General features: G+C 38.3%; 1 protein-coding gene across 2 annotated transcripts in view; it reads right to left on the reverse strand.

The window, feature by feature from the left end:
- The window catches only part of LOC134655083 (adipokinetic hormone/corazonin-related peptide receptor variant I), a 186,064-nt gene that overhangs the window by 31,341 nt on the left and 140,682 nt on the right, over positions 1–14,041 (reverse strand). For both annotated transcript variants that reach the window (XM_063510546.1, XM_063510545.1), the window contains exon 4: positions 6,326–6,474. In XM_063510546.1, the coding sequence (XP_063366616.1) occupies positions 6,326–6,474 (149 nt within the window). The remainder of the gene's footprint in view (positions 1–6,325; positions 6,475–14,041) is intronic.

The following is a 14,041-nucleotide window of genomic DNA, read 5'->3' on the forward strand; positions in this document are numbered from 1 at the left end:
CTGTACCTACCCTAAATGGCTATTTTATTTTAAAATAAGTATACGTTTTTTTGGGATTGCTAAAGACGGGCGTTCGAATCCGGCTTCACCACTGGAGGGCTTTGTCACTTTTTATTTAATATATGACATCTATTTCAGTTTATACTTTTTAAATTAAGTAATTTATATGTTTGTTATATGTTGTTAGAACATGATTAAGAGGAGCTTAAAGTCAGGAAATTAGAAGGAAACAAAAGATATGGCGCGCCGCGCCGCGCGATATATACGACGGAAGATTTGGCCACCATTTAGATATCTCAATAACTCTGAAATATGTATAATTATTTTTGAATTTTGCTTGTCCAATCTCTCTACTATATTATACCTATTTTGTATTAGTAAATAAATTTTATAGTAAAACTAGCTGTTGCCTGCGACTTCGTACACGTGGATTTGTATATTGGTGGTTACATATTCTACATTAGCTTAGAACATTATGCAGCAAAAGATAGCAGTAGGGACTGTTAATCATTTGTTAATTATTATACACAACCTGGCTACGAAGTTTCAAGCCCCTAACTGAATAAAATTGTTCTCGATATAATCCCTCTCAACCTCCAGCATATTTTCAAGTCCACTATTTAGTAGAACCTACTATCTAACTACCTATTTACGAAGTTTGAAGTTCCTAGCTTTAAATAAAATTTGATCTCTCTACCAAGTTTCAACCCCTTCATAAACCTTTTAGGGGATGAACTTTTAAAAAAGGTGAAATTACTTTTCATGTATTCCAATAATATGCCTTTATACAACGATTTGAATCGTGCCGTGAAATGAAAATGAAATGGTGAAATGTTTGACCTCCATACAAATTTTCAACCCCTTTTTTACCAGCTTGAGGGATGAATTTTCAAAAATGCCGAAATTACTTTTCTTGTATTCTAATAATTATGCCTTTATGTTTATACAAAGTTTCAAGTCCCGCACACAAAAAAAAATTTTGATCTCCATACAAACTTTCAACCCCTATTTAACCCTTTTAAGGGATGAATTTTTAAAAACGCTGAAATCACTTTTTTGTATTCTTATAATATGTCCTTATACAAAGATTCAAGTCCCACGCTCAAAAAAATATTTGATGTGCATACAAACTTTCAACCCCTTTTTCACCACCTTGGTGAAAAATGGGTTGAAAGTTTGTATGCACTGAAATTAGTTTTCTTGTATTTTAATAATATATCTTTTAACGAAGTTTAAATTTCCTAGCTCAAAATAAAACTTGAACCCCATACAAACTTTGGACCCCATTTCACCCCTTTAGGGGATGAATTTTGAACAATCCTTTCTTAGTGGACCCCTAGACCTTATAAGGAACCTACTTGCCAAATTTGGACTTTCTAGTCCCAGCGGTTTGGGCTGTGCGTTGATTTAAGTCAGTCAGTCAGTCAGTCAGTCAGTCAGGTCTTTCACATTTATATATATAGATATAGATTATACTGTTACGTAAGCGTAACGATATACAACTGAAAATAAATGAAAGTTAGACATGTCTTCGTGTTTTTTTTTACTCCCGAGCCAACTTTAAACTTTTAAGGTTTTGGTTGGAGTATGCCCTTACAAATGTAGTCTAGGATTCCCTTGATAAAAACTCAATATAAAATCTACAATTTTGCGCTAGCCCCCTCTTAACCTTTTGGACGCCAATGACCGATATATCCGCACCGTAGGTTCAACGCCAATGACCGATTAATCGGTCACAGACCACAGAGCAACATCGACCTACATGCACATACATAAAGTTTAACTTCAGTTTTGACACTTCAATGATGTGCCGTCTGAGAGACAGCTTTTGTGTTTGACACGGCGTGGAAAAGGTTAATGGCTCGACATAATTACATCTTGGTCTCTTACGTCTCTTGTAAGAGACCAAGATGTAATTATGTCGAGCGTGGTCGCTGAACAATATGTAGGTAAGTCAGCAGCACAGCAGCAGAAGTTGCTAAGCGGGCGAGGTGTTCAAAATTACCTTGACACGCTCTTATTCTCTTAACAATAAAGTCGCGTCAAGATCATTTTGAACACCTCGCCCGCTTAGCAACTACTGCTGCTGACTGTACCTACCTACAAAACGCTTTTTGCCGGCGTCAAACGTAATTCAAAGGAAAAAAGCATTTTATTTTCAACGAGTGTATAATTATAATAATTGGTTATTAAGCTTTCCTTTCCTTTATTATGTTGCCTTCTGTTTCCTTTATGTACCTTTTTAGGGTTCCGTACCCAAAGGGTAAATACGGGACCCTATTAAGACTCCGCTGTCCGTCTGTCTGTCACCAGGCTGTATCTCAAGAACCGTGATAGCTAGACAGTTGAAATTTTCACATATGATGTATTTCTGTTGCCGCTATAACAACAAATACTAAAAACAAAATAAATATTTAAGTGGGGCTCCCATGCTACAAACGTGATTTTTTTGCCGTTTTTCGTAATGGTACGGAACCTTTCGTGCGCGAGTCCGACTCGCACTTAGCCGTTTTTTTGTTGATGCGTAGGTAGCTCCGTTCTTCACACGTACTTACCTACTTTGATTTGGGCGGTACCCGCTCGGTAGACCCTTACATTTGAAGTGTCAAAAGGCCTTATGTGTGGGCTTAAGAGGAAAGGGGACGGTCGCTTCTCCATATAGACCGCGAGCCACGAACAGGTTTCCATGACCAATCGCCTCCCAGGCGATAACTCCTATAATGGTTAACGGCTACGTATGATGAATCCTCGTGGACGTCAGCTGCCGCTCCGTTGGTGGGTTGAGGAATGGCAGCAACCGAAACACGTAAAAAAAAAAAATATTTTCAGTCATCGCCTCCCGTTTGATACTTTGCCAGATGATAGTTTAGGTGCTATTGTTAATAAAAAAAATCGTCAGCCGGTTGTATCGCGGTGGAAACACCGTCAGCTGGTCACATGAACATGTAAAAAAAAAAATTTTTTTCAGTCATCGCCTCCCGCTTGATACTTTGTCAGATGATAGTTTAGGTGCTATTGTTAATAAAAAACATCGTCAGCCGGTTGTATCGCGGTGGAATCACCGTCAGCTGATCACATGAACATGTAAAAAAAAATTTTTTTTTCAGTCATCGCCTCCCGCTTGATACTTTGTCAGATGATAGTTTAGGTGCTATTGTTAATAAAAAAAATCGTCAGCCGGTTGTATCGCGGTGGAATCACCGTCAGCTGGTCACATGAACATGTAAAAAAAATTTTTTTTTTCAGTCATCGCCTCCCGCTTGATACTTTGTCAGATGATAGTTTAGGTGCTATTGTTAATAAAAATAATCGTCAGCCGGTTGTATCGCGGTGGAATCACCGTCAGCTGGTCACATGAACATGTAAAAAAAATGTTCATGTGACCAGCTAACGGTGATTCCACCGCGATACAACCGGCTGACGATCTCTTTTATTAACAATAGCACCTAAACTATCATCCGACAAAGTATCAAGCGGGAGGCGATGACTGAAAAAATATATTTTTTTTACATGTTCATGTGACCAGCTGACGGTGATTCCACCGCGATACAACCGGCTGACGATTCTTTTTATTAATAATAGCACCTAAACTATCATCTGACAAAGTATCAAGCGGGAGGCGATGACTGAAAAAATATTTTTTTTTTACATGTTCATGTGACCAGCTGACGGTGATTCCACCGCGATACAACCGGCTGACGATTTGTTTTATTAACAATAGCACCTAAACTATCATCTGACAAAGTATCAAGCGGGAGGCGATGACTGAAAAAAAAATTTTTTTTTACATGTTCATGTGACCATCTGACGGTGATTCCACCGCGATACAACCGGCTGACGATTCTTTTTATTAATAATAGCACCTAAACTATCATCTGGCAAAGTATCAAACGGGAGGCGATGACTGAAACCAATTATTTTAAATTTTAGATTGTATTTATTTATTTGTTTTATAAATTCATGTGACCAGCTGACAGTGATTCCACCGCGATACAACCGGCTGACGATTTTTTTTATTAACAATATCACTTAAACTATCATCTGACAAAGTATCAAGCGGGAGGCGATGACTGAAAAAATATTTTTTTTTTACATGTTCATGTGACCAGCTGACGGTGATTCCACCGCGATACAACCGGCTGACGATTTGTTTTCTTAACAATAGCACCTAAACTATCATCTGACAAAATATCAAGCGGGAGGCGATGACTGAAAAAAAAATTTTTTTTTACATGTTCATGTGACCAGCTGACGGTGATTCCACCGCGATACAACCGGCTGACGATTTGTTTTATTAACAATAGCACCTAAACTATCATCTGACAAAGTATCAAGCGGGAGGCGATGACTGAAAAAAAATTTTTTTTTTACATGTTCATGTGTACAGCTGACGGTGATTCCACCGCGATACAACTGGCTGACGATTGTTTTTATTAACAATAGCACCTAAACTTTCATCTGACTAAGTATCAAACGGGAGGCGATGACTGAAAAAAAAATTTTTTTTTACGTGTTTCGGTGGCTGCCATTCCTCAACCCACCAACGTAGCGGCAGCTGACGTCCACGAGGGTTCATCATATATGGCCGTTAACCAGTATACGAGTTTTCACCCGGGAGGCGATGACTGACGAAATTTGCGCCTGGCTCGTGGACCAATACAAACGTAGTCCCCATTTTCCTCTTTGGATATTGACATTATGGAATATATTTTTACATAATTTGATGTAGGTATATCTACATATTAACCATAGCTATACGTTTGACTTTTTAGATTTTTTTGAAAAATTAGGATCGAAAAACAAATTTCATACAAATTTTTAAATGCCCCTGACAGTTCTGACTCTTATAATAATTAAAAACTCGATAAAAATCAATAGTAGGTTGATACACAGCAAATTGTGTTAAAATATTCTCAATATAATGTGAATATCTAGAGAGGAATATTGAGGACTACGTTTGAAGTATGAAAAGGCGATTTCGCACGGGTCCTTCACTTTCGTCTTAATGACAAGCCGGATGCTTCGGCCCGGGCAGGGCCCGGTCTAGCGTGAGTCCTTCAGACAAGAGTGGAGGACCCGCGCGAAATCGCCTTTTCATACAAACGTAGTCCTTTAAGAATGATTCACATTAGACCGGGCCGTGTCCGGGCCGGAGCTTCCGGCGCTTACTTTTTTATGACAGGTGATCACGTGATACTTTTCATAAAAAAGGAAGCTCCGGAAGCTCCGGCCCGGACAGGGCCCGGTCTAACGTGAGTCATCCTTTAAGCTCCGCCTCCCAAATGTTCGGAACACCATTGTTCCGTGATGAATTAAGGAGATATCTCACTTGGTTAAAATGGTCTTTAATTTGCAACATTTCCAAGATGCTGAACTCGGCACGTAAATCCGCTTATTTCAGTAATATATGTAAACCGACGCTACGGAGGCTTAGTATTTGCTCAATAGTAGAAGAGCCGGCCGCAAAATTTCTAACAGACTTGATACCACGATGAAATGCACAATGCTTTCCCATAAAAGTGATGCTAAGTCCGAATTCGATAGTCTGCCACGGCGGAACTTGCCGAAAGTACGAAAAAGAAGGCCACTTCCGGTGCGAAAAAAGGGGGCTGGTTTAACCTATCTGATACCGAAATAATAGTTATGGCAGCAGTTAGAAATTTACATGTAGACACAGAAAAGCGAAGTCTGCCAGTATTTTTTTTGCCGGAAGTGCTTGGCAGACGCTCTCAAAGGTGACCGTCGGGACCCCTACGCCTGAATGAGCCAATCATTTTTTGTTGACATTGTTATACTAGAATCTGGTACCAAGTGGTTATATTCTATTTGTCTGGTACCTACATCAAAGTAGGCGAGTAAGTAAAACTTTGTCATTTGAAAGGAAACATTTCGAACAAAGCATAATTTGAAGTCGTTCGTATTTTAGGTTATTTAAACCTAGCAATCTAAAAAAAAACCATTTTCACTTTGTAGCTTTACTTACATCTGTTATTTGGGCGTTTTCTAAAATAAATATTGAAAACCTGATTCTCGCAGATCCTGGTGTTTTTGGGGTCTTTCAATTTAGAATCACTAGCATATTCAAAAAATAAACCATGCAGTTGTTTATTACTCACCTATCAACAGCGATGCAGATGAGCACGAAGCTGCACAGGTAGAGGCCGAAGGTGCGCGTGAACATCATGAGGCGGCACATGAGGTCGCACGCGCATGTAGCTGCAGGCGTCCATAGGCTACGGCTGCTCTCCATCAGGCGGGCCGTATGCTTGTTTGCCCCCGACGTGGTATAAGAAGTATAAAAACCATGCAGTTGTTTATTACTCACCTATCAACAGCGATGCAGATGAGCACGAAGCTGGACAGGTAGAGGCCGAAGGTGCGCGTGAACATCATGAGGCGGCACATGAGGTCCCCGGCCAGCCACTGCACGGTGCCCGCCCACGCGATCTCCAGCGGCATCATTAGAAACGTCACCTGGGGACAAAGCAGTCGTGAAAACTTGTAGCTATAGGGGAAGGGTTTTCAAAGTGGGGGGCGTGCCCCCCTAGAGGGGCGCGACCACATTATAAGATTTTAAGGGGGGCTCGAGGCCTCGGGAAATTTGAACACGATTACCTAATAGTTCTCCGTTTCCTTGCATCGAAGCGAAAAGGCGGGCGTGGGAATTTCATTTTGGGCAGCAGGGGGGCGGCTAAAAAAAGTTTGGGAACCCCTGTAATAGGAGAAAGCACCTTTGTACGCTTAAAAAACCTTAATAATATCGAATTTAGATTGTCAGAATCACACCTCAATTTGATAAATGACGGTTCCTATGACAGTTCCTTCAAGTCGGTCTTTGGTTGCGCTTAATTAAATATGTACTTAATTGAAGAAATATGTTTTTACCGTATTTTTATTAAATTATTACTTAAATGTTACCTAAATACATAAAAAAAAATTAAATGAAAAAAGAGAAGAAAACCAGTAAATATTTTGCGCCATATGAGTTGTTGCCGGCCGACAACAAACTATGGAAGCGGAGCGTGAATCTCGCGATCTAAACGCGTAAGCGCCATGAGCGTTTTGGTCGCGTAGTTCACGGCCCGCCTGGAGAGCGGGCGAGGGCGAAGGGTCGCCTACAGTCCCTACAGGTGGCGATTGCGACAATTTCATTGTATGGCTTCTGCATATGAACATGAAGTAATAATAACATATGAACATGAAGTAATAATAACTCAATGGCTGAACTTCCGAAAAATGTCTACAAACATTTTACGTGACAGCTACTCTATACAAAAGGTCATTCGATGCAAGAGTTTATAAACTATGTAGTGAAACTATCCTGAAGTGATAGGTATTGTTTTACGATAAGTTTGTTCGAGCCCGGGTAGGAACTGCCTTCATTAGTCCGTCTGAACTTTGCATTCTATTCCTTGAACTAGCAATTGTTATTTGTTTTACAATTGGCAAAGTTTTTGTTTCACTCCTCGTGCTAATTGATATTCGAGCAAACAAAAGATTCCAAAATTTAAACAAGCGGAACAAGTGGTTCATAAAGTGGAATCCTGAACGTTACGAGGGTTTCAAGGTATGAGGGTTAATAAACTTTGCTATACCGAATGAAACACAAAAAATTTCACCACATTCAGAAAGGAAAATACAAACTGTAAAACATTACAAATCAAATCCAAATAAGTGCTATAGTTTGTCAAAGGTCTGTCTTATTTCAAACATAGACAGAGAGAATCATACTATCTTTGTTTTACACTAGTACTAGCGCCCAAAAGAAAAGGATGAGTATAGTTTTCCTGGTTCTTACTGACTGACAAAATTGTTTTGACCAACTATATTAAGTATTTATCATTCAAAATCAATTCCACCAGCCAACAAGAAGAAACAACTCAAAATTTGCATCTTGTGGATAAAATGCAACTTTCTCATCAGTTTTTGACGAATACCTAAACTATTAGGTACCTAAAGAGAGCTTTATGAGCTGCAGCGTTATCATGGTCGCATTTTTATCACCTGTCATGCCTTGCGTCGCTTTCCCACCCACATATTTGTTAGAACGTGACAGGCATGGTGACAAATGATAAAGAGCCGACCATCATATCTCTACTGGTTTGGTTTAAAATAAAATGACGAACAAAAAGTTGAGTTTTTTCAATGGCTGTCCGGCCGCGGGCGAGACCGAGTAGACAGAAAAGTAAATAAACCGCTTATTTATTTGCTGGCCTCAATACACAGAGAGTAAAGTCAGACAAAATCCGAAACAGAACTAATGACGACAAAGAGTTGTAGAAGAGGGCTTCGCTAGCTTTTAGTGAATGGAATAAAATAACACAAGCAGATGACTGATTTGCACCGCACCAGATTTAATCGCGAACTGTCTTTCTATGTATATTGATAAACTAATATACGTATACCGATTATACCGCGTGTTATTTTAAACGTCAAATAATTTAGATATACATACGAGGTTGTTGCCTTTAACACAAGCAAATAATTAAATCTTATATTATACTCCTCAAACTATAAAACTTTTGCTAAACAACTTTTAAAAACTATCAATCCTTTAGACTACCTATTTTTCGTACAAAAAAATATTGCCTTCAATGTACGGTGGCATCAGTGTGTTTGACGTTGCTTGTCACGCTTTAAACATACCCCATAACACAATTTTGCAATACGTTGCGTCTTAGAACTTAGAATAAACTTTAAAGTGTAATAAAAACCAATATATAGGTAAGTTATTTTTAAAAGTTGCTGAACAAATGTTGGTCAGTTTGAGAAGGAGGAGTCTACAGTTTAATTAATTGCTCCCGTTACAGGAAACACCCTGTATATGGAACAAAAAAGAACTTAAACTAGCATGAACAATAATAAAAATAATATAATAACTAGATACTTACAACCTCAACACAACAGGATGTTTCGGCGAGAATTATGAGCACGAGTATAGTGGTACAGTCAGCAGCACTAGTTGCTAAGCGGGTGAGGTGCTCAAAATGATCTTAACGCGACTTTATTGTTAAGATAATAAGAGCGCGTCAAGGTAATTTTGAACGCCTCGCCCGCTTAGCAACTTCTGCTGCTGACTGTACCTTTTAGTGTGCGTCGGAGCAAAAAGAAAACAGCGTACCTTCAATGAGTACGTTGATACGGTCAAGCCAATTAGTGTAAAATGTCATTCAATAGAACTTGCTAACTATGTAAACAAACCGCCATACTAAAACTGACACTGAATGTCAAATTACTAGTAACTTTTGTTTACATAGTTAGCAAGTTCTATTGAATGACACTTTAAGTGCGCGGACGGATAATCCCTACTATAATAAACACCCATATAATGGACTTGGCAGTGGCACCAATAATGAGATCTGTAGAGTTAGAAAAATCGCTGCCAACTTAGCTTGGTCTTACTCTACCAATCCTGTAAAATATAATCCCACCAAAAACATTTTCATGTAAAATGTTGCCAAGACGAAACCATAAGGCTCGCACTGACAAAAATTTATCAGATATCTTGTAGAGCCAAGCTTCTAACTCTACAGGCCCTACCTTCACAGACTACACCTTAGTCAAAATATGTGGCTTGACCGCTTCGTCACATGGGCGTAAGGTGAAATATGTATATTCACTATTCATTATTTTTTATTATAAAATAGTTCTTGTAATAATGAAACGGCCAAGCCACATATTTTGACTAAGGTGTAGAGTCTGTGAAGGTAGGGCCTGTAGAGTTAGAAGCTTGGCTCTACAAGATATCTGATAAATTTTTGTCAGTGCGAGCCTTATGGTTTCGTCTTGGCAACATTTTACATGAAAATGTTTTTGGTGGGATTTCACATCTTTTTGTAAGTTGCTTATGACAATCTTCTGATTTAAAGGGTTGCGGGTGATTTACTATTAAAAATCATGAAATACGTATTTGGGGGGCATCTTTTATTTTATATACAATCTGCTTTTTTACTGATTCCCCATACAAACTTCAACCCCCTTTTTCCCCTAATGCCTTTTTCCACCCCTTTTCACCCTTACGGGGTGATTTTGGGGTTGAAACTATTTTATATCCTTCCCCATAACAATAACTATCTACATACCAAATTTCAACTAAATCAGTTCCGCGGTTATCGATTTCCCATACAAAATTCCACCCCCCTTTTCATCCCCTTAGGGGCTAATAATTTCAAGTTTTTGAATTTTTTTGTTGTTTGTAGACTAATACTATCTCACATACCAAATTTCAGCTTCCTAGGACTTCAGGAAGTACACTAGAGGTTTTGATGATCAGCAGTGAGTGAATGAGTCAGTGACGAAATCGGGGTTTTTTAGACATTAATAAAATCCAAAGTATAAGAGCTATGCAATTGAAATTTTTTATGCTTAATAAGTCCACTATTCAGATCATATCCCGAGAGTTTCGTTTATCTGGTATAATCCAAATCCAAGTTAAGAGGGTTCAAAAAAACGACGAAGCGCTTCGAGAAAAGGTAGGTAGTGCCCTTGCGCTTCGCTTTGCTCGTCTTGGCGGGGGCACTACCGTGCCCCCAGATCCTGGAAGTCACCAGCAACTTGCTGAGATGAGGCCATTTCGTGGCACTTTACTCATTCTACGTTTTTTTAGGGTTCCGTACCTCAAAAGGAAAAACGGAACCCTTATAAGATCACTCGATCGTGCGTCTGTCTGTCTGTTTGACCTCCCCCCCTGCCCCCCCCCTTTATCTCCGAAACTACTAAGTCTAAAATTTTGAAAAAAATACACAAAATAGTTCTTTACTTATAGATGACAGGAAAACCTATTAGAAATGTGCAGTCAAGCGTGAGTCGGACTTAATGTACGGAACCCTTGGAACGCGAGTCCGACTCGCACTTGGCCGGTTTTTTTTACGTTAACTGTCTTCCGTAATGTTACGAGTTACGAGTATCACTTACACCTTATAAAACAAAGTCCCCCGCCGCGTCTGTCTGTTTGTGTGTATGTTTGTTCGCGATAAACTCAAAAACTACTGAACGGATTTTCATGCGGTTTACACCTATCAATAGAGTGATTATTGAGGAATGTTTAGGTATATTATGTAGTTTTTTAAGGTTTTGTGTAACCCGTGCGAAGCCGGGGCGGGTCGCTAGTCGCTAGTTAGTTATTAAACTTGTCTTATGTAATGTTAACTGTGTTCACGAATAAACATATTTCTATTTATTTCTTAAAAAATGTTCCTTTTCAATAAGATGTCGTTAAGACCTAGACAGTTAATTTAAATTCCATCTAATACAGACGTGACTCAACTATGTTGAGCCAACTTATTCTAGACGCATTTGCATTGCTGTGGCACTAGTGAAAAGTGGTACAAGTACCGCAAAGCTCAGGTGAAAAAGGGTGTAAGTGTAAGTTTTCTACGGAACTTAAGTCCTTTTTCACCTGCGCTACGTGAGACTTGTACCCCTTTTCACTAGATCTACAATGAATTCAATTACCAACTACGATCCACTTCTTTTACTTGCAACGATGAGTTAACCTTTTCGATGAGTTAATCAGTAAATCTATTCAGATTTAGTGATAATAAAATAATAATTAATATTAGTTATTACATTTTCTACTTCAATTTTTTACTTGATTTTTTTTACTTTTTTGATGTATGAATATTTTTGTCCTGTGTTCAATAAGGTGCAGTAGGTTCAGAAAACGGGGTTTTTAAAAAGTCGTAGCGCTTTCTCGGATCACAATACGGCTGCCATAAATTTAATTAGCAACCTTGAGGCCTTTCTTGAGGGACTGTTTCGATTCGAATCCTGAGTTTTTGAGTTTCGCTGGTTTAAAATTGCTTCTAAAAATCGGCAATATCATGTTTAAAGGAACTAATCGATTACTTTTTTATAAACGTACATAAAATTTAAATTAAAAATATGACATCCGCGCTTCCGGGCACGCACTTCCAACGCGCTCACGCTTAAAACGCTCAGTGAGAGTAAGAGATAAACACAAACCTACTGGGCCTTAAGCACTTTTGCATAAAGAGATTTGAGTCCATCCATTCGTCCATCCATGGAAAAAATCAAGTTTAGAACATATCAGTTTAATAAAGGAACCTAGCTCCTGTCCTACCTTCGGCACAGGAATGATACCTAACTCGAATTCCTTTATTTGTTCTTTTTTATTGTTAGACTAAATATAGAAGATATTGGTTTCCTACTGTTGTCTATAAAAAGCTTTTTTTGTGATAGTTGGCCTGTTACGTAATCACTGATCAGTAATTAATGACTTATTTATTACGTACTACCTACTATATACCAGTAGGAATAAAGGAGATCAATTCGAACGTACATTTTGACATCAAAATGATATCGAATTGCCTTCATTAGCATTTCAGAATATAATTTATAATATATAATTTTAATTTTATTATAAATCTTGATCTCATTGTCAAAAGCGTTGTATCGATTATTTGTATAATGTTATGATACATTTTAATGATCTTACTAACGTAGCTATAATGATAAATGATATGGTACTAACAATGTTTTATGGATTTTTTTATATTTTATTTTATTTTTTATAACCTCTTTCTAAAAAACAGACTCGATACATAACGAATTCCAACGGAATTCGTATTTGACACACCTTCTTTGAGCAATGCCATTAGGATGGAAAAGGGATTTGTCGTATCTGTAATGCAGTGTTATTTCTACTATAAATGCTGGCTGTCATGTTCACTTTCTCGCCGAAGAGCAAAAATGTGTACGTCAATGATTTGCCGAAATAACGCACGTTTACTAACGACTTGGAAGTCGGAAGTTGGAGAATTGTAAGAATTCTGAAAGAAACGATCACCATAGTGAGTCGAATTGAACCCTGCATTTGTGCTTTGTAGTGAGCGTTCCGACTGAACACCTAGCGACCTTCAAAGGAGGAGTTTTGGCCGAAGGGTGTCAAGTTCCGGCGGTTCCGCGGCCGCGGTTGACACTGCGGAGTTGCGAACTGCATTGCAGCCATAATTGTGTGTTTCTAGTCTTAAGATATATTTTATAATAATATGTATGCTAGTTTTAAGGTATTTAACTATTTATCTATGGGCCAATAGTTGCCTGAAAATAAAGTCTTTTAGTTTTTTTTTACCATTTTCCATAGTGGAAGTGGAAGACATGCTTAGATACATAGGATCCTACATCCTATGTCGGACCGGGCGGGTTATGTAAAAACGCTATTATGCCTGATGGGGGAGCATTATTTGGTACTCTTTGTATAAGAAGGACGCACTGAGATGATTGATATTGGTATCATATTAATGTGTCGAGGCCAAAGTCTTTATTAAGGATATAGGGCGACGTTTAAGGGATAGGGGCTGCGACCCTCGCTCTGGTTCTTTCCTTGTTCAACAGATATCACTGGCCATTCAGCGGGGTAAAGCCGCCAGTATTTTTGGCACATTGGGTCCAGGGGATAATCAAAGTGGGAGAGGTAATAATATATTTTATTTGTTAAGTTATTTAGTTTTACTCATTCTTAGGTTTATTTTAGTTTGTAGTTTGTATGTATCATATTTTTAAAACGTGAACACGCTTCCTATACCTACCTAATTGCATTGAAAATCAGAAATTAAATTAGATTAAAAACAGTTTCAAACGTATTTCATTAAAGTTCACGAGACCTAACTTATTGCAAACTAGTATCTTAGGAGCTTTCTCTTAATGGACCGTCAGCATTCGTGACCTTTGTGAACTTATCGGGATTTCATTCTATATTTTATTCTTCGGAATTGGAATGTTTGTAAATAAATTGAATTGAATTAAAGGTATTTCTAAGAATAACAAGAATAATGGAAAAAATATAAGGTATCCAAGAGAGCAGTGATCGCCCTTTGACCGAGGCGCCAACGTTTTACAGAAATAATTGATATTGAAATTTAGGTATTTTGAGGGCATTGGTCATTGAAATCTGTTCATGGCTCGCGGTCTATATGACTAGTGAATAGAAATCTTAGAGAAATTAATAATATTATTTACTTACTACAATGTTTGAAATGTGTTAAGTCTTTTTGCCGACTTGGTCGGGTATACACGGAGG

This window comes from Cydia amplana, chromosome 16, assembly GCF_948474715.1.
Source record: "Cydia amplana chromosome 16, ilCydAmpl1.1, whole genome shotgun sequence".
Lineage (NCBI taxonomy): Eukaryota > Metazoa > Arthropoda > Insecta > Lepidoptera > Tortricidae > Cydia > Cydia amplana.